The 21,378-nt window shown below is 46.5% G+C and overlaps 1 protein-coding gene across 6 annotated transcripts in view; it reads left to right on the top strand.

Annotated features, from left to right (window-relative positions):
• NKAPD1 (NKAP domain containing 1) overlaps positions 1-19,889 on the top strand; it is a 54,074-nt gene extending 34,185 nt beyond the window's left edge. For all 6 annotated transcript variants that reach the window (XM_063943237.1, XM_063943235.1, XM_063943236.1 and 3 more), the window contains 3 exons: positions 370-522; positions 13,755-13,808; positions 15,298-19,889. In XM_063943237.1, the coding sequence (XP_063799307.1) occupies positions 370-522; positions 13,755-13,808; positions 15,298-15,811 (721 nt within the window). In that variant the 3' untranslated portion in view covers positions 15,812-19,889. The remainder of the gene's footprint in view (positions 1-369; positions 523-13,754; positions 13,809-15,297) is intronic.
• Positions 19,890-21,378: the final 1,489 nt, after the last annotated feature.

Below are 21,378 nucleotides of genomic sequence, written 5' to 3'. Positions count from 1 at the left end.
GGCAAATCCACTGATATCCCTATGGAACCTTAGCTTGTTTTGATTTGTTAGTTAGTATGTTCTGTTCTACCAAACTTCCTACTGAGGGGAAGTTGCATATTATATACCATCACTATAATAACCAGATTGTTTTCAAAATCTGAGATCTTCTTTTTGTTATTTGTTCTTCTAGCATTTAAAGAAGGTTTGCCAGGCGCACCTGTCGTGCTGCAATTAAGGAATAATGTTCTTGTATTTAAAAGATTATATTGGGATAATTTGCTCATGTGCAAATGTAACTGCGCATGGGGCCAAGATCAGAAAATGTAATTTGATTGTAATAGTAAAACCTTTAATGTCCTCTTGATACCCGACCTTGATTTATGCCAGAAGCCGGATGAGATCTGATGGTTTCAAAGCTGACAGAGACCAAGAAAGCGTGAGAGAGGGAGCTGCAGCAGCAGTGACACTGAGACAGGATGCACTGAGTGTGCGGGCCTTGAACAAGAAGTTCTATGAATGCGAGACTGGGATTCCTGACAGGTGAGAGACGTTTCTGTGTAATTCCTCTTTGTCAATTTAACACTACATCAATAATACACTAAGGCCCAGAATTATCACGCCTTGGAGAGGGATAAGTTGCACGGTGATAAAGTACCAACCAATCAGCTCCTCATTGTCATTTTTCAAACACCGCCTGTAACATGGCAGTTAGGAGCTGGTTGGCTGGCACTTTATCACCATGCACTTGATAAATCTGGGCCTGACTTTTTACTCTTAAGTCTTCACCCCTAGGGTCATTTATGTAAAGCAGTGATCGCCAACCCGTCGCTCGCGAGCTACCGGAAGCACGCCGCAGTATTTTCGGTAGCTCACAGAGCGCACAGGCTTGGGCAATCGCTGGCACTCCTTTCATTTTTAATATGGTGCCAGCCGTCAGACAATCACAGCTCGCGGGCCGGCTGCGGCAGCACCTGATTGGCTGCCGGACCGCAAGCTTTGATTGGCTCACTTACTGGCACCATATTTCAAATGCCCGCCGCCAGAGACTCTATCACCCTCCCTGCAGCCGCTCTCCGGAAGTCACAGACAGGAGAGGCGCGCGCTGTGCTCTCCTCCCCTTCCGTCCCCCATACTGGAGTAACAGCATCGGCGGCGCTAGAAGAAGCCAGCAGCGGTGAGCACTGCGGGGGAGGGGGGCGTTGTAGGTGGCATTGGTGCGGGGGCGTTGTATGTGGCACTGCTGGGGGGCATTATTGGTGTATCTGCACTGCTGGGGGGGGCATTATTGGTGTATCTGGCGCTGCTGGGGGGAGCATTATTGGTGTATCTGGCGCTGCTGGGGGGGGCATTATTGCTGTATCTGGCGCTGCTGGGGGGGCATTATTGGTGTATCTGGCACTGCTGGGGGGGGCATTATTGGTGTATTTGCTGCTGAGGGGGCATTATTGGTGTATCTGGCGCTGCTGGGGGGCATTATTGGTGTATCTTAGGGGGGGGAGCATTATTGGTGTATCTGGCACTGCTGGGGGGGCATTATTGGTGTATCTGGCACTAAGTGGGGGCGCATTATTGGTGTATCTGGCACTGCTGGGGGCGCATTATTGGTGTATCTGGCACTGCTGGGGGGCATTTTTTGTGTATCTGGCACTGCTAGGGGCATTATTGGTGTATCTGGCACTGCTGGGGGGGGGGGGGGCATTTTTGGTGTATCTGGCACTACGCGGGGGGCATTACTTGTAGTTGGGCGGCCACACCCACTTTTGTGAGGCCACACCCACTTTCACAGGAACGTGTGCATTGGGGGGAGGGGGTAGCTCTTTCAGAGGTTTTATTTTCCGAAAGTAGCTCACACCTCAATTAAGGTTGGAGACCACTAATGTAAAGTAATATCTTATGTCCTCAATTGTTTGTATAAAATGTATCTTCCTTTTATCTCTGTTTTACAATAGAATTTTATTTTACTAATTTACTACTGCAATATCTGTTTAGACTGTAGCTTTTTTGTTTTCTTTGCAACAAGTTCCCTAAGTTTACACCATTGTTGATTTTTATTGTAAACATTTTATTCATATTATTAATGGTAACCTTTTATCATAGAGTTGAATAAAACTTTGATATTTTTTTTCCTGCTGCGGGGTACTCTGGGCTCCACAAGGATTGGACAATTGGGTGTAGAGTAGGATCTTGATCCGAGGCACCAACAGGCTCAAAGCTTTGACTGTTCCCAGAATGCACAGCGCCGCCTCCTATATAACCCCGCCTCCCAGCACAGGAGCTCAGTTTTTGTAAGTTGGTGCTGCAGTAAGCAGGCACTTAACAGAGGGGCTGCTCCAAGCAGCCCTAAGAAAAGCTTTTTATGAGGTAAAAAGTGAAGACTTCAAGGGCAGCAGCGGTGGTAAATGTCTTGCGACATTCACTGCTGCAGCTCCAGCTCTCCCCAGCAGCGCTGTACACTCCCGAGCCCTGGTTGCCGGGTACCTACAGCGGAGGCTCCGGTTTTCTTCACGTTAGACACACACGGCTGGGGCTCTCCAGGATCGCGTAGCCGTGCTTCGGGAGGTGGTAAGTGGGTCCCGCTTGCGGGACCCGGTCTTTATCGCGATCCGTGGCGGTCAGTGGGAGGCAGGCCGCGCGCGCTGGCGGTGGACACTGTGGCAGTACAGGCGATCCCACTAGATCACCAGGGCATGGGCGCAGGTCAGGTTTTCTCTCTAAACCAATTCTTATATCGCCCACAGTACCCGGTGGTTTTGCCAGCAGAGGGGATAAGGCTTAGACCTGAAGCCCCTCCCCCAGCCCCAGGGCGCCATTTCTAGCAAGTGTTCCCGTCCTGGAGCTGCATATCTGTCTTTTCCTCACTCCCTGTCAGTGTCTTCGGCGCCATTATCCCTCAGCTCACTGTTCCTGGGACTGCTTAGGCAAATCCTCCTATGTAAAGCCGCCTGGTTGTCAGCGCTGTGCCTTTACATGACACTTAAGTATTCTACCTGCCTTTTTAGACAGTGATAGTTAAGAAAGAGTGCACTTCGTCAGGGTTTTATAGTACAATTACCCTGTGATATACATCCAGTTCTTACTGTGTACTGTTATATCCATTGTTATATAGCTGTGTAAGCTAGTCCAGTGCAGTATTATTGTCAGTAATAACCTCTGCATTGTACAAACTGTGACTTTCTGTGTGTGCATTCGATAGCTGAGTGGTGTCCATTTCATGTTTTTCACTCAACCTGCTATCCCTATATTCCATAACCTGAGGGGGCTTGGTGCGTCAGGTGTTATCTAATATAGGATTTTCACAAAGATCTATTGTATTACGTATTTCTCTATCGTCCTAGTGGATGCTGGGGTTCCTGAAAGGACCATGGGGAATAGCGGCTCCGCAGGAGACAGGGCACAAAAAGTAAAGCTTTAGGATCAGGTGGTGTGCACTGGCTCCTCCCCCTATGACCCTCCTCCAAGCCTCAGTTAGATTTTTGTGCCCGGCCGAGAAGGGTGCAATCTAGGTGGCTCTCCTAAAGAGCTGCTTAGAAAAGTTTAGGTTAGGTTTTTTATTTTACAGTGAGTCCTGCTGGCAACAGGATCACTGCAACGAGGGACTTAGGGGAGAAGAAGTGAACTCACCTGCGTGCAGGATGGATTGGCTTCTTTGGCTACTGGACATTAGCTCCAGAGGGACGATCACAGGTACAGCCTGGATGGTCACCGGAGCCTCGCCGCCGGCCCCCTTGCAGATGCTGAAACAAAAAGAAGGTCCAGAATCGGCGGCATGAAGACTCCTCAGTCTTCTTAAGGTAGCGCACAGCACTGCAGCTGTGCGCCATTTCCTCTCAGCACACTTCACACGGCAGTCACTGAGGGTGCAGGGCGCTGGGAGGGGGGCGCCCTGGGAGGCAATGAAAACCTATTTTTGGCTAAAAATACCTCACATATAGCCTCCGGGGGCTATATGGAGATATTTAACCCCTGCCAGAATCCGTTAAGAGCGGGAGACGAGGCCGCCGAAAAAGGGGCGGGGCCTATCTCCTCAGCACACAGCGCCATTTTCCCTCACAGAAAGGCTGGAGGGAAGGCTCCCAGGCTCTCCCCTGCACTGCACTACAGAAACAGGGTTAAAACAGAGAGGGGGGGCACTAATTTGGCGTTAAAAATATATAAAAAAGATGCTATAAGGGAAAACACTTATATAAGGTTGTCCCTATATAATTATAGCGTTTTTGGTGTGTGCTGGCAAACTCTCCCTCTGTCTCTCCAAAGGGCTAGTAGGTCCTGTCCTCTATCAGAGCATTCCCTGTGTGTGTGCTGTGTGTCGGTACGTGTGTGTCGACATGTATGAGGACGATGTTGGTGAGGAGGCGGAGCAATTGCCTGTAATGGTGATGTCACTCTCTAGGGAGTCGACACCGGAATGGATGGCTTATTTAGGGAATTACGTGATAATGTCAACACGCGGCAAGGTCGGTTGACGACATGAGACGGCCGACAAACAATTAGTACCGGTCCAGACGTCTCAAAAACACCGTCAGGGGTTTTAAAACGCCCGTTTACTTTAGTCGGTCGACACAGACACAGACAGGGACACTGAATCCAGTGTCGACGGTGAATAAACAAACGTATTCCTTATTAGGGCCACACGTTAAGGGCAATGAAGGAGGTGTTACATATTTCTGATACTACAAGTACCACAAAAGAGGGTATTATGTGGGATGTGAAAAAACTACCGTAGTTTTTCCTGAATCAGATAAATTAAATGAAGTGTGTGATGATGCGTGGGTTCCCCCCGATAGAAAATATGGGCGGTATACCCTTTCCCGCCAGAAGTTAGGGCGCGTTGGGAAACACCCCTTAGGGTGGATAAGGCGCTCACACGCTTATCAGAACAAGTGGCGGTACCGTCTATAGATAGGGCCGTCCTCAAGGAGCCAGCTGACAGGAGGCTGGAAAATATCATATAAAAGTATATACACACATACTGGTGTTATACTGCGACCAGCGATCGCCTCAGCCTGGATGTGCAGAGCTGGGGTGGCTTGGTCGGATTCCCTGACTAAAAATATTGATACCCTTGACAGGGACAGTATTTTATTGACTATAGAGCATTTAAAGGATGCATTTCTATATATGCGAGATGCACAGAGGGATATTTGCACTCTGGCATCAAGAGTAAGTGCGATGTCCATATCTGCCAGAAGATGTTTATGGACACGACAGTGGTCAGGTGATGCAGATTCCAAACGGCACAAAGGTGTATTGCCGTATAAAGGAAGAGGAGTTATTTGGGGTCGGTCCATCGGACCTGGTGGCCACGGCAACTGCTGGAAAATCCACCGTTTTTACCCTAAGTCACATCTCTGCAGAAAAAGACACCGTCTTTTCAGCTTCAGTCCTTTCGTCCCTATAAGAGTCATATCTGCCCAGGGATAGAGGAAAGGGAAGAAGACTGCAGCAGGCAGCCCATTCCCAGGAACAGAAGCGTTCCACCGCTTCTGACAAGCTCTCAGCATGACGCTGAGACCGTACAGGACCCCTGGATCCTACAAGTAGTATCCCAGGGGTACAGATTGGAATGTCGAGACGTTTCCCATGCGCAGGCTCCTGAAGTCTGCTTTACCAAGGTCTCTCTCCGACAAGGAGGCAGTATGGGAAACAATTCACGAGCTGTATTCCCAGCAGGTGATAATTAAATTACCCCTCCTACAACAAGAAAAGGGGTATTATTCCACACTATATTGTGGTACTGAAGCCAGAAGGCTAGGTGAGACCTATTCTAAATCTAAAAAAATTTGAACACTTACAAAGGTTCAAATCAAGATGGAGTCACTCAGAGCAGTGATAACGAACCGGGAAGAAGGGGACTATATGGTGTCCCGAGACATCATGGATGCTTACCTCCATGTCCCAAATTTGCCCTTATCACTAAGGGTACCTCAGGTTCGTGGTACAGAACTGTCACTATCCGTTTCAGACGCTGCCGTTTGGATTGTCCACGGCACCCCGGGTCTTTACCAAGGTAATGGCCGAAATGATGGTTCTTCTTCGAAGAAAAGGCGTCTTAATTATCCCTTACTTGGACGATCTCCTGATAAGGGCAAAGTCCAGGGAACAGTTGGAGGTCGGAGTAGCACTATCTCGGATACTGTTACAACAGCAGGGGTGGATTCTAAATATTCCAAAATCGCAGCTGATCCCGACAACAAGTCTCCTGTGCTTAGGGATGATTCTGGACACAGTCCAGAAAAAGGTGTTTCTCCCGGAAGAGAAAGCCAGGGAGTTATCCGAGCTAGTCAGGAACCTCCTAAAATCAGTGCATCATTGCACAAGGGCCATGGTAAAAAAATGGTGACTTCCTTCGAAGCAATTCCAGTCGGCAGATTTCATGCAAGAACTTTTCAGTGGGATCTGCTGGACAAATGGTCCGGATCGCATCTTCAGATGCATCAGCGGATAACCCTATATCCAAGGACAAGGGTGTCTCTCCTGTGGTGGTTACAGAGTGCTCATCTTCTAGAGGGCCGCAGATTCGGCATTCAGTTTTGGATGTTGGTGACCACGGAGGCCAGCCCGAGAGGCTGGGGAGCAGTCACACAAGGAAAAAATTTCCAGGGAGTGTGATCAAGTCTGGAGACTTTTCTCCACATAAATATAGCTAAGGGTAAATTTATAATGCTCTAAGCTTAGCAAGACCTCTGCTTCAAGGTCAGCCGGTATTGATCCAGTGGGATAAAACATCACGGCAGTCGCCCACGTAAATAGACAGGGCGGCACAAGAAGCAGGAGGGCAGTGGCAAAAACTGCAAGGACTTTTCGCTGGGTGGAAAATCATGTGATAGCACTGTCAGCAGTGTTTCATTCCGGGAATGGAAACTGGGAAGCAGACTTCCTCAGTAGGCACGACCTCCACCCGGCAGAGTGGGAACTTCATGGGGAAGTTTTCCACATAATTGTAAACCGTTGGGAATTACCAAAGGTGGACATGATGGCGTCCCGTCTGAACAAAAAACGGGACAGGTATTGCGCCAGGTTAAGAGACCCTCAGGCAATAGCTGTGGACGTTCTGGTAACACCGTGGGTGTACCAGTCGGTGTATGTGTTCCATCCTCTGCTTTTCATACCTAAGGTACTGAGAATTATAAGACGTAGAGGAGTAAGAACTATACTCATGGCTCCGGATTGGCCAAGAAGGACTTGGTACCCGGAACTTCAAGAGATGCTCACAGAGGACTTATGGCCTCTGCCGCTAAGAAGGGACTTGTTTCAGCAAGTACCATGTCTGTTCCAAGACTTACCGCAGCTGCGTTTGACGGCATGGCGGTGGAACGCCGGATCCTAAGGGAAAAGGCATTCCGGAAGAGGTCATTCCTACCCTGGTCAAAGCCAGAAAGGAGGTGACCGCACAACATTATCACCACATGTGGCGAAAATATGTTGCGTGGTGTGAGGCCAGGAAGGCCCCACGAAGAAATTTCAACTCGGTCGATTCCTGCATTTCCTGCAAACAGGAGTGTCTATGGGCCTCAAATTGGGGTCCATTAAGGTTCAAATTTCGGCCCTGTCGATTTTTCTTCCAGAAAGAATTGGCTTCAGTTCCTGAAGTCCAGAAGTTTGTCAAGGGAGTATTGCATATACAACCCCCTTTTGTGCCTCCAGTGGCACTGTGGGATCTCAACGTAGTTCTGGGATTCCTCAAAACACATTGGTTTAAAACCAGTCAAATCTGTGGATTTGAAGCATCTCACATGAAAAGTGAACAGGCTCTTGGACCTGGCCTGGACCAGGCGAGTGTCAAATTGGTGGTTTTTTTCTCAAAAAAGCCCATATCTGTTTGTCCATTCGGACAGGGCAGCGCTGCGGACTCGTCCCCAGTTCTCTCCCTAAGGTGGTGTCAGTGTTTCACCTGAACCAGCTTATTGTGGTGTCTTGCGCCTACTAGGGACTTGGAGGACTCCAAGTTGCTAGATGTGGTCAGGGCCCTGAAAATATAGGTTCCAGGACGGCTGGAGTCAGGAAAACTGACTTGCTGTTATCCTGTATGCACCCAACAAACTGGGTGCTCTTGCTTCTAAGCAGACTTTTGCTAGTTGGATGTGTAATACAATTCAGCTTGCACATTCTGTGGCAGGCCTGCCACAGCCAAAATATGTAAATGCCCATTCCACAAGGAAGGTGGGCTCATCTTGGGCGGCTGCCCGAGGGGTCTCGGCTTTACAACTTTGCCGAGCGGCTATTTAGTCAGGGGCAAACACGTTTGTAAAATCCTACAAATTTGATAACCTGGCTAAGGAGGACCTGGAGTTCTCTCATTCGGTGCTGCAGAGTCATCCGCACTCTCCCGCCCGTTTGGGAGCTTTGGTATAATCCCCATGGTCCTTTCAGGAACCCCAGCATCCACTAGGACGATAGAGAAAATAAGAATTTACTTACCGATAATTCTATTTCTCGGAGTCCGTAGTGGATGCTGGGCGCCCATCCCAAGTGCGGATTATCTGCAATACTTGTACATAGTTACAAAAATCGGGTTATTATTGTTGTGAGCCATCTTTCAGAGGCTCCGCTGTTATCATACTGTTAACTGGGTTCAGATCACAGGTTGTACAGTGTGATTGGTGTGGCTGGTATGAGTCTTACCCGGGATTCATAAATCCTTCCTTATTGTGTACGCTCGTCCGGGCACAGTATCCTAACTGAGGCTTGGAGGAGGGTCATAGGGGGAGGAGCCAGTGCACACCACCTGATCCTAAAGCTTTACTTTTTGTGCCCTGTCTCCTGCGGAGCCGCTATTCCCCATGGTCCTTTCAGGAACCCCAGCATCCACTACGGACTCCGAGAAATAGAATTATCGGTAAGTAAATTCTTATTTTTTCTCTGTGATTTAGTCACCATATCTCTCCTTTATCTCTGCTAGTGCTGACTACACTGCGCAGGGTTTTGGGTTCAGAGGTATAGTGCTGCTGATAATTGTACTGTGTTAACCTCATACTGCAAGTTATATCTTGTCTGCTTCTGAGGGTAACGGTTCTGGGGCTGAACACACTGCCGGTGTTGCTGACGCCACGGGGCCACATGAGGAGAATATAGCAGCTGTGGGCTCTGGTTCTGGGGGCTCCTTGCCTCCCAGTGGGACTGTGGCAAAGGAGGCAAATACTGACCCACTGTGGGCCGCTTTTTCCACGCTTTTCCATACGCTAGTTCATAAACTAACTCCCCCTATGGGACCCCCAATGCCTTTACAACCGTATGTGGTCCCTGCAGCTAACCCGCCATGGGCGGACGATTTATCTGCTCAATTAAAGAAGTTGAACCAGTCCTTGACTACTAAGCAGTCTGACCAACGCTCGCCTAAGTCCAAGAGGTCCTCTAAGCGAGCGCTTATCTCCTCACAATCCACTGCTGTCACTGACACCTCGTCTGATGAAGACTGCACATATACTGACCCCTCAGGTTCTGACTCAGATACGGCTGATGGGGAGGGTAGTTCACATGTGGATGTTCCTGATCTTTTTGAGGCTATTGAGTTAATTCTGCAGATTACGGATGATCCCGAGCCATCCGTCCCTCCTAAGAAACCAGATAGGTTCAAGCGTTAGAAGGTGGTTAAGCAAGTTTTACCTCACTCTGACCACCTAGTGGATATATGTCAGGAACCCTGGGAAAACCCGGGTACGAAGTTTGTGCCTCAAAAGAAGATGCTGGCTCGCTATCCCCTCGCGCCAGAGCTGTCTAAAAATTGGGAAACTCCTCCTCCAGTAGACTCACATGTGGCTAGGATGGTGGTTTCCTCGGCTCTACCTGTCACTACCGTCACGTCTCTAAAAGAGCCTACGGATAAACGTGTGGAGGGTTGTCTGAAAGCGATTTACACCCTCACGGGTGCTGCACAAAGGCCCACTATTGCAGCTACATGGGCTGCAGAGGCTATTGAAGCATGGGCCTTGGAGTTAGAAGCTGAAATCTCTTCTGACCCTGCTAGACAATGCTTGTCATATATTGTCACAGCTTCTCGATATATTAAAGAGGCGGCTTCTGATGCCGGTATCCTAGCAGCCAAGGCCTCTACTACTTCAGTCCTGGCTCGCCGGATATTGTGGCTGAGATCCTGGTCTGTGGATCTGGACTCAAGAAAAACCCTGCAGGTACTCCCTTTCAAGGGAGATATTCTGTTTGGGGAGGACTTAAATAAGATTGTGGCTGACTTGGCTACTGCCAAAACTGCCTGTCTGCCTAATAACGCTCTTTCTGTGTCGAAGGCTAAAGGTACGTCCTTTCGCCCCTTTTGTCCTTCAGGTAAAGCAAAAGGTCAGACGTACCATAAGCAGGCCCGCACTTCCAAACCTGGTAAGCCGAAGCCCAAAAGAGCCTGGGCTGCCCGTCAGCCAGCTGCCAAGACCGATGAGCCTGCCGCATGACGGGGCGGGCCTCCCCCGGGGGGATCCCAGGGTGGGGGGCTGGCTTCTAGGGTATACCCAGGAATGGTTGAAGACCACTTCAGATGCCTGGATACGGGAAGTCGTCACTCGAGGTTACGCCATAGCCTTCAAATACCGACCCCCTCATCGATTTTGCCAGACAGACGTCCCTTTGGACCAGACAAAGGCAAAACCTCTACACTCGGTGGTACAGACCCTCCTGGATACAGGAGTCGTAGTACAGGTGCCTCTTGCTCAGAGGGGCCGGGGGTACTATTCTCCGCTGTTTCTAGTCCCGAAACCGAATTGGTCCTCCCGGCCCATTCTCAACCTCAAGGCATTGAACAGGTTTGTGAAGGTTTCCAAGTTCCGTATGGAATCCCTTCGCTCTATAGTTCTGGCCTTGGAACCTCAGGACTACATGGTCTCCCTGGACATACAGGATGCTTACCTGCATATTCCTATAGCAGTGTCACATCAACAATACCTGAGGTTCGCTATTGGTAACCTACATTACCAGTTTCGGGCGTTACCTTTTGGTTTAACAACGGCTCCGCGAGTCGTAACCAAAGTTATGGCGGTGATGACGGTGGTACTCCGCTGTCAAGGGGTCAGGATATTGCCGTATCTGGACGACTTGTTAATCCTGGCAAATTCCCCAGAACTTCTCCTGCGTCATCTGGATATGACGGGTCCAGTTTCTACAAGCCCACGGGTGGCTCATCAACTGGAAGAAATCCTCCCTGGTCCCTGCTCAGAGCATGGTGCACCTGGGAGCGTTGTTGGACACTCACAACCAGAGGTTGTTCTTGTCTCAGGAGAAAGTCCTGAAGATTCAGGACAGGATTCGTTGCTTCCTTTCTCGTCGCAAGTGTCGATACATTCGGCAATGCAGGTGCTGGGCCTAATGGTATCAGCATTCGACATGGTGGAGTATGCTCAATTCCATTCTCGCCCCCTCCAGAGGCTGGTTCTAGCCAAGTGGGACGGCCTGCCTCACCGGATCAGGTCTCAAATGATCTTCTTGACTCCGGAGGTCCGTCTGTCGCTACACTGGTGGCTCCGGGACCAACAATTGTGCAGGGGTCGTCCCTTCTGGATATCCAACTGGGTCCTGTTGACGACAGATGCCAGTCTAAGAGGTTGGGGCGCGGTGCTGGAGCAACACTCCCTTCAGGGTCGGTGAACCAAGGAGGAATCTCTGCTCTCGATCAACATTCTGGAATTGCGGGCGGTCTTCAATGCGTTGAACCTGGCCCAGCATTTAATTCAGAACCGTCCTGTTCAAGTACAGTCGGACAACGCCACCACAGTGGCTTACATAAATCATCAAGGCGGCACTCAAAGCCGTTTGGCATTGAAGGAAGTCTCACGGATTCTACATTGGGCGGAACGCCATCTACCGGCCATATCGGCAATATTCATTCCTGGAGTCCTGAATTGGGAAGTGGACTTTCTCAGTCGTCAGGACGTGCATTCCGGCGAGTGGGGCCTCCATCCAGAACTCCTAGTGGAAAAGTGGGGTCTTCCAGACGTGGATCTGATGGCGTCTCGACACAATCACAAGGTTCCGGTCTTCGGAGCAAGGACAAGGGATCCTCAAGCAGCATTCGTGGAGGTTTCGGCTGCCGTATGTGTTCCCTCCGGTGTCACTCCTGCCCAGGGTAATTCGGAAGTTCAAGCAAGAAAAAGGAAATCTGCTTCTCATAGCTCCAGCGTGGCCCAGACGGCACTGGTTCTCAGACCTGCAGGGCCTATCGTCAGAGCGTCTAATTCTACTTCCACAACGCCAAGACCTCCTCGTTCAGGGCCCCTGTGTCTACCAGGACTTAGCCCGGCTATCTTTGACGGCGTGGCTCTTGAAGCTCCCGTCTTGAGGGCTAAAGGGTTTTCTGAAGGGGTCATTAAAACTATGTTGCGGGCCCGGAAACCGGCTTCTGCTCGGCTTTATCATAGGGTCTAGCATTCCTACTTTGTTTGGTGCGCATCTAACAATTATGATGCTTCCAAGTTTAGTACAGCCAAACTTTTGGCTTTTCTGCAGCAAGGCCTAGATTTAGGCCTGCGTCTGGCCTCCCTCAAGGTTCATATTTCTGCCTTGTCGGTGTGGTTTCAGAGAAAAATTGCGACTTTACCTGATGTTCATACTTTCACTCAGGGTGTATTGCGTATCTAACCTCCCTAGGAGCCTGTGGCTCCTTGGGACTTGTCGGTGGTTTTGGAGGCGTTGCAGGAGCCTCCATTTGAACCTCTTGGTTCAGCTGACCTTAAGTGGCTTTCCCTTAAGGTGGTGTTCTTGCTGGCTATTGCCTCTGCTAGAAGAGTGTCGGATCTGGGTGCCTTGTCTTGTAGTTCCCCATATCTGATTTTTCACCGTGACAGGGCGGTTCTTAGGACTCGTCCCGGATATTTACCTAAGGTGGTTTCTTCGTTCCACCTTAATCAGGAGATTGTGGTTCCGGCCTTTGTCTCTCCTGATTTGTCTCCCAAAGAGCGGTCTTTGGATGTGGTACGGGCTCTCCGTATCTATGTGAAGAGAACTGCTACTATTCGAAAATCTGATTCTCTTTGTTTTGTTTAGATTTCACAAATGTGGCTGGCCTGCTCACAAGCAAACTCTGGCCATATGGATTAGAATGGTGATTGCACATGCTTATGTGAGGACTGGTCTGTCGGCTCCTGCTCACATTACGGCCCATTCTACTCGGTCTGTTGGACCTTCTTGGGCGGCCCAACGTGGTGCGACCCCTGATCAATTGTGCAAGGCGGCTACGTGGTCCTCTTGGAACACGTTCATAAGGTTCTATGCCTTCGATACTGCTGCTTCCCAGGATGCTTCCTTTGGACGCCGGGTTCTTGTGCCCGCTACAGTGCGTCCCCTCCCATAAGGAACTACTTTAGGACATCCCCATTGTCTAATCCTTGTGGAGCCCAGTTTACCCCGCAGCAGAAAACGAGTTTTATGGTAAGAACTTACCTTTGTTAAAACTCTTTCTGCGAGGTACACTGGGCTCCACAAGGCGCCCACCCTGACGCACTTAGCTTCTTCGGGTTGATATGGCATTAGCCGCTGACACTTCTCCTGTCGTGAGAGTGTGGTGTATGTGGCTACTAACCGTTGTCGTCTCTTTTCCTTCTACTGCATTCTGCTGGTTAACTAAAAACTGAGCTCCTGTGCTGGGAGGCGGGGTGATATAGGAGGCGGCGCTGTGCATTCTGGGAACAGTCAAAGCTTTGAGCCTGTTGGTGCCTCAGATCAAGATCCTACTCTACACCCCATTGTCCAATCCTTGTGGAGCCCAGTGTACCTCGCAGAAAGAGTTTTAACAAAGGTAAGTTCTTACCATAAAACTCGTTTTTTTTTCTTTCCAGGTGGGGTCATAGTGGGTATAAAGAACTGTATCCTGAAGAATTTGATACAGACAGGTATGTAGAGTGAATTTGGGGTGTGATGGATTGTTAAGTAACAGAAGTGTTCTCATAGAGTATTGCTGCAGGTGCGCCACGCCAGGTCCTGTGCAACTCTGCTAGTGCCGTGCGTTTTTTTTTTTTTTGTTACTATGCAGTGGCTGTGGCTTTTTTCTATGCCAAGTTCTATTGTGCTATGTGTACAGACTCCATCGCACACAGATATATTACATTAGATGTATTGCATTGTGACTAAGGTGACTATTCCGGTAATGTGCCTGGTGCTAGCAATGCAGCACGGGACGTGGTGGCTCACTCGCACCAGGCATCTAGCGTGACATGGCGTATTGAAGCTTGTTGTATGAGGACACATCTGTATAATGTCATTATGGCACAGTGGCACAGACCGTGGATCCCTGTATTTGTGTGTGTGTGTGTGTGTGTGTGTGTGTGTGTGTGCATTAAAAGAAACTAAACCAAAGCTATAAGTTTTGTTCTGCATGAACCAGCTACAACTAATATTTGTATATATACAGCGTCTGTGACTAGGCGCGCCCGACGCCGAGAGCGTCGCTGGGCGCCGGCACCCGCGACACGCCCCATTCACTTGAATGAAGTGCGTCTCCGTCTGGGTGGGTGCAGGCGTCCGGGCGGAGACACTCAGAATGGGAGCGTCTCTGTGCACTCCCAGTGTGACTAGGTGGACAGAGTGCACGCCTACGATAGAGCCGCCTCAGATGAGTGCGGCTCTATCTGTAGATGTAAAATAATTTTTGGGGATAAAAAGTTTATTTTCTAACAATCAAAACTATTTTGAGATATACTATAATAAAGGGATACCTTCAGCTTTTATTACTTCTGTGTGATTACATGCTTGTAAATGTTGATATATCTCTTTCATTGTAGAAAATATGTGGCATTTGTCTCAGCCGTCACATTTAGGGGGCGATTACACGCATTGTCATGGAAAGGTCCATATGGGGGGTATTCAATTAAGTGCCTTTTTTTTGACTGGTCGAAAAAATTGCACTAATTCGACACATGGTATTCAATTGCCCGTTTTTAAACGATTTTCGCCCATGCCGTTTCACTTTTTTTTTCGAATCTGCATGGGTGAAAATTGCGCCAAAAATGGGCGAACATGCCAAAACATGTATCTGCCGCAAATTTGCCGATACACGTAGTTTTTCGCCAGTGCCGGATTTTATGACCAGTAGAAAAAACGGCACGGGCATTGAATAGGTCGAATGTAAATTCAACCTAAGGCACTAATGGAACACCCCCCATAGTGCCTTGCAACATAGCAAGTTTTTTTTTCTTCATACCCCATAGAAGTGCACAGGAAAACTTGAGATGTAGTAGATACCGTATATGGCAAATATGCGCACATCCGAGCATTGCAGCAATGTTGAACTGCACTTCGCTTGTAATTGAATTGACCCCTACGTGAAACAGTTAACAGTCTATTTTGTTATTTTAAGACCATGTTATTTCTTCATTCTGGCAGTGCTGGTGATGGAAAGGGAAACAAAAATAAATCCATTGGACAAGAGAAATCAAGGCACAAAGCTCAGAAGGAACAAGAGTCCCGCAAACGCAAGAGGTCAAAGAAAACGCATAAGAAAAAGCAGAAGAAACGATCACACAAAAAGTTGAAAAAGAGGAAGAAAGCGCAGGAGGAATCTACAGAATCATCAAGTGAAAGTGATGGTTCTGATGACACTGTAGAGAAGCCAAAGAAGTCCAAGCACAAGAAAAAGACTCGGAAAAAGACCAGAAGAAAACAGCCGTCATCTTCTGGGCAAGATAGTGACTCTTCAAGTAACGAGAGGAGCAGTACTGAAGATCCCATAACAGAGGATCATAAGGAAAAATGGACTGAAAAACCTAGCAAGAGACATCATCATCATCATCGAAGAACAAAATCCAAAAAAGACTCCGAAATAGAAGCTAGGAAAAGCAGAAGGACCAACTGGAGAGTGGCCAAAGATGAAAGCTCCGACAGTTCCGATGAGGACTAAAGCATTTGCCTGACTGGTTTTATCATAGTAAATAACCACATAAATAGGAAATACATATTTTGTTCTTTACCATTTCAAATGTGCAATATGATTTTTAAGTTTTTATATTTAGAGAGAAGGAAATCGGCTTTTTCCCCCTCTTGATTCAAATTCCCTGGGACTATTATAAAGGTAATCCTTTGGATTGGACAAAGTAGGACAGAAGTTTGTACAGTGTTTTTGGGCAGGCATGTAATTTTCAAAGTGTGTTACTTCAGTTTTGTGTATTATATAAGGTATTGTGATGTGGAAATAACAGTTGTTAAGTAGAAGCTGGGCCATGTCAGAGTGCTTCATAGTCCAAGCTTAAAATGTACGAAGAGGCCACCAAATACTATTATGTTAATATGTAACGTTTGTATAGGTGGTACAGAGTGTCTCCAGTGTTTGCTGAAAATATAAAGAAAAACAAATTCTGAAATTAGGCTCTGTAGAGTGAATCTGAATATAATCTAATGTTTATTCAGAATTCCTCTAGATGTAACCTATTCATAATCAATTAAGTTAGCAAAATAGATCTTGGTCATCAATGTTCATTAATTCCTTGTAAGTATGAATGCTATTACTATAACATTTAACGGGCAGAGGCTGCGCTTCTTAAAGGATAATCAGGAAATGAAATACCATAGGAAGAAAAACATTTAATATTGAGAATGCCGATAAGAACTTCTACTCTGCAAAGTCACAGTACAAACAGATCCTGGGGGGTATTAAATTAAGTGCCATTTTTTGACTGGTCGAATTCGGCATGGGCGAAAATGAAACCAAAACGCCTGCAAGTTCGCCAAAACCTGTGTATGAGCGGAAAATTCGCTGATACATGTGCTTTTTGACAGTGCCGGATTTTTGAACCAGTCGAAAAAAACGGCACAGGCATTGAATAGGTCGAATGTAAATTCGACCTAAAAACGGTCTGTGTATTTTTTTCGATTGGTCGAAAACAAATTGAATTCCCCCCTAAATATCAAAGATTAGAAACTTTAGCACAAAACATCATAATTAACAACAATTAAATCAATGCAGTTAGCAACTTTAAAGAATGTTCTTTAGAAGACCTGCTCCATGTCTGCAATAATCAATCCCAATGGAAAGTAAGGCCAGTAGTATGTTATATTCACACTCCAAAGATAATTACCTCTTTAGTCCTGCAACAACTCACAACAGCCCCGATATAAATGTCTGTTCCAAGCACAGTGGCCGGATATATGTAAAATAGCTGCTCGCAGTGAGCCTCTGCTGATGCAGAGCATTTACAGGAGCGTGAAGTCAGAAAGAGCGCAGGCTGACTGTGTGCACAGAAGCCTTGGAAAAGTCCACAATACGTCGGCGAAGCGTGTCAGACTTGTCCACCAACATAGTAGCTGCTCCCTACAGTCCACTGCCCTATGCCATCTCACCACTTGGTCATCAAAGCACCTTCTTCTGCCTGCTACATGTATAAATAGTAAATCAATGAATGAAAGATGGTGTTTTTGATCCCTCCTTGATTTTAATGAGAGGTTTGGTTGAGATATTGCAGCACAGGACCTTAAAAGCTTACAGATCTTCATCATGGTAGATTAGGGATCAGCTCTGCAGCAACTTGTTACCAATCTATACAGTGAATCCAGTTTTACAGTTTCATTGTTGCAGACTATTTGACTATATCAGTGAGATATCTGTTCGATCATTTAATGATATTAGTTGAAGTAATTTGCATTAGAAACTATTTGATACACTATATCTATTTACAATACAGCAACGCGGATCAATAGCTGCTCCAAATACTGCGTTGAAGTCAGGTGCAAGGCATTGTACAGCCAAAATTGTCACTCCATTTCAGTGACTATTCAGAGATATAGATTTGGATAATTTAATGGCGTATTTCAAGACAGACCCAAATTTCCGATTTTAAGACCTATCTTTGCTGTTATACATTGTTCATTATTGTACATTATAACCGAACTTGAGAAAATTCAGCAAATTAATGTACCAATATACACTGAACCAATGATACATTGATGACGCATACATCTGCATACCTCTACAGAACAGACACCGATATCAATGTACCAGTATTAATATACACTGAACCAATAATACATTGATGACGCATACATCTGCATACCTCTACAGAACAGACACCGATATCAATGTACCAGTATTAATATACACTGAACCAATAATACATTGATGACGCATACATCTGCATACTTCTAAAGAACAGACATCGACTGTGGTAAGCAAAACACAATTTTTTTAAAAGTTATTAGAAGAGTTGCTTATATTGTTAATTAATATTTATACTTATAAGGAATTAATATTGGTGACCAAGTTCTCCACTTTATTTTACAGCAATTTAGTTCAGTGGTTATAGGTAGGTGTACATGACACCTATGTGAATGTTTAATGCAGATAAAGATTGGATTTTGTTTAGATTACCCCAGAATGTACTATTTCAGAATAGCTTTCCTCTTATTGGTTCCTATTGATATTCTGATGAGCACCGTTCTGTTATTAACTAATCGGATGTAAAAGTCATAGTACATTTTTTTTTTTTTCTCTTTCTTTGGAGAAAAGATGAATATGTGAGAGCAGAGGTTCTCCGTGTGGTAATCCTTTCACAGGCAGACGTCTAGAATACTTAGCTGACAATGACTGGAGAGAGCTAGAGAGGCTTCTTCATGCAGTAGGATATAAAGTATATACAGTACCTTCAGGCGGTGTTCCCTTGTATTTTAGTTTAACCATCATTCACTTAACTAATGTGAACTAATGAGAAGACTTTTATTTGTTAGAATTGATTGCGATGGATAACACACCGGTTTTGACTACTGCTTGTGGTAAATTGTACCTGTCAGAGTCAGACTATACTACTTACACAAGACTGACATCAATAGTTGCTGATTTATTACAGGACCCTAGTTTATTTTGCTGATCTCCATTCACACAGGCTGTGTAGTCAAGACACCATGCAGAAGACCTATACAGTTGTGTACTAGTAAATATGGATTTATCCAGCAAAAAGCAAAATGATAATGGCCTGAATCAAGTCAGATGTGTGAACTCATTTCTGTATAGAGGTGTATTTGATATTACATTGTAATAGAGGCTCACATCACTGTTGTGCTGTTGACCTTTAGTTGCTGAGATGTGCACCTTCTTGCCATAGCCCCTCCCACTTTAGGCTTGCCTACACACCGACTCAATGGTTGGTTGAGCGGAAGTACTGTTCTACTTAGCTACAGTTTATTTTTGCTCCACCCACACACTTACTGCAGTCTGATGTGTAGCAGGTTTTGGAACATGAATATAATAGGTACAGTATTGCCTAGTCAAATGCATGTAAACACTATAGTAACAAAACAAAATAATTCTAGAGTTAAGAGGACACCTGACTTATAACTTTTGCTGGGCTCACTGGCTCATGGTTGACGCAGCACTTCTTCCATGATGGCTGCCTTTTCTCCATAGCTTGTGCATAGGAAAAACAGAAATCTATATAAGACCTTAGCAGCTAGACAGAACCTTTTGTTTTGCAACCCTAGTAGGTGTGGTTCATAATATTGGAATATACCTAAAGCTGGATACACATTAAAAGATGTGTACCCAGCGTGATGTCGTCAGCAACGGACCCTGCGGCAGGGCTGGCATCGGCAAGCTGGCACACACACTTGCCGGTGGGGGGGAGGGGCCGCACGGCCCTTGTTGGTGATAACGCCTGTCGGACCTAGGACGGAGGATGTCACGGACGATGTGCGAGAACATGCATCGTCAGCGACATAGTGCATACACACTAGACAATATTGTGAACGATGTGTCTGAATCGGGCACATCGTCCAGGATATCGTCTAGTGTGTACTCTGCTTTAGTCTAATTGTGATATAACATTGTCTTTATAAATATTTTGTTTTCTCTCCATTTATATATGTACAGTACCATAGTATAACTGGCTCAGATTATTGGAATATGCTTTGTGGTGATTACACCGGAATAGTGTATGTCTTGTTAAAGGCTCTTTCTGTTAAAATAAATAGAACAGTAGGTGTGTTTCAAATTATTTGAATGTATTTTTTGTTATACTTTATCCCAATTAGGATAGGTAATCCTCCTTCATATGACGCCTCTTTTTCACTTGAATAGTACAGTAAACATACCGTTTACTTTATACCAACTGTGCTGTAAAAGTTGGTGCACTAACATGCAGCCGCACAACTTTAAAAAAAAAAAATCCAATATCTTCCACATTGTGGAGATACTGTATACGTAAACTTAAATTACATATAGTGTATGTGCACAATTAATATTGCTCTATCATTCTAGGGGGACACTGGATCATGGTTCTAGAGTCTCATTCAGGATGTTGACGCTTTAATTTATTTATTTTTGTGCCCACAGGACAATATAGTAAAATTTACTTTTCATTTTGTGTTTTTATTCTCTTTTGTTGTTACTACATACTAACGCTCCTAGAATCGAGCTTCCAGAGAACTGGAGCAGGCTACTGTCATGGGATGTTTCCCAGTGGGACTCAATTCTGGCTCAGGTAGTGACTGGGAACCCCACGTTGCAACCGTGCCATTGATAGAGTGCAGAAGCACCAGACCATGTACCAAGTAAGAGCCTCTTGGCAGCATGGAGGAGAAGTTTGGAACCCTGGTCAACTTCCATTAGTAGCCTGGGGCCAGTGAAAGGACTTTCACTTAAACAACATAAAGTGGCCATACTCAAGATAGTGGTTGCTGAAGTTTTGGACCTTTGGAAGTAATATTGATATTATCCCCTTACTGATTTCAGCTACACGGCAGAAACTTGGTTTATACAGACACTGATAGACACTGTGCCAGAAGCTCCTGCTCTCCTCTGTGTGAAAAGTTGTAGAGAAGTATATCAGGGGTGACATTCTGCACTCTCTGCTAGGTTCTGTGTCTATGTAATCTGGTCATCCCAACAGTCGAAATCTCGACAAGGGACGGTAAGTAGTCTAACCTTCCTAGTACCCTAACCCTAACCTCCCCCTGGTGGTGCCTAACCCTCCCCACCCCCCCCCCCACACACACACACACACACACCCTAAAAGTAACCCCCCTCGCATTCTAAGTCCCATGGGGGTCGCCTAAACCCACCCCATCCCCGTCAAAGTACTTACCTGGGCCGCTGTCTGTGTGATTGGGATCCAGGCATTGGTGTCCTGTCCCCTTTACAGCATTCCGGCATCAGCATTCCGTCGTGTCTGGATTGTACCCACACCCCTAATTTCTCTTACGTCCTAGAGCAGTGATGGCTAACCTTGACACTCCAGCTGTTGAACGACACATCCCAGCGTGCCCTGCTACAGTTTTGCTATTTGTCCATGCTAAAACTGATGCAGGGTATGCTGGGATGTGTAGTTCAACAACAGCTGGAGTGTCAAGGTTAGCCATCACTGTCCTAGAGGATGCTGGGGTCCACATTAATACCATGGGGTATAGACGGGTCCACTAGGAGCAACTGGCACTTTAAGAGTGTGAGTGTGTGTGCTGGCTCCTCCCTCTATGCCCCTCCTACCA

Source organism: Pseudophryne corroboree, chromosome 10 (genome assembly GCF_028390025.1).
Source record: "Pseudophryne corroboree isolate aPseCor3 chromosome 10, aPseCor3.hap2, whole genome shotgun sequence".
NCBI lineage: Eukaryota > Metazoa > Chordata > Amphibia > Anura > Myobatrachidae > Pseudophryne > Pseudophryne corroboree.
The sequence above is the reverse complement of the archived record's forward strand: the minus strand, read 5'-3'. Positions and strand labels throughout refer to the sequence as shown.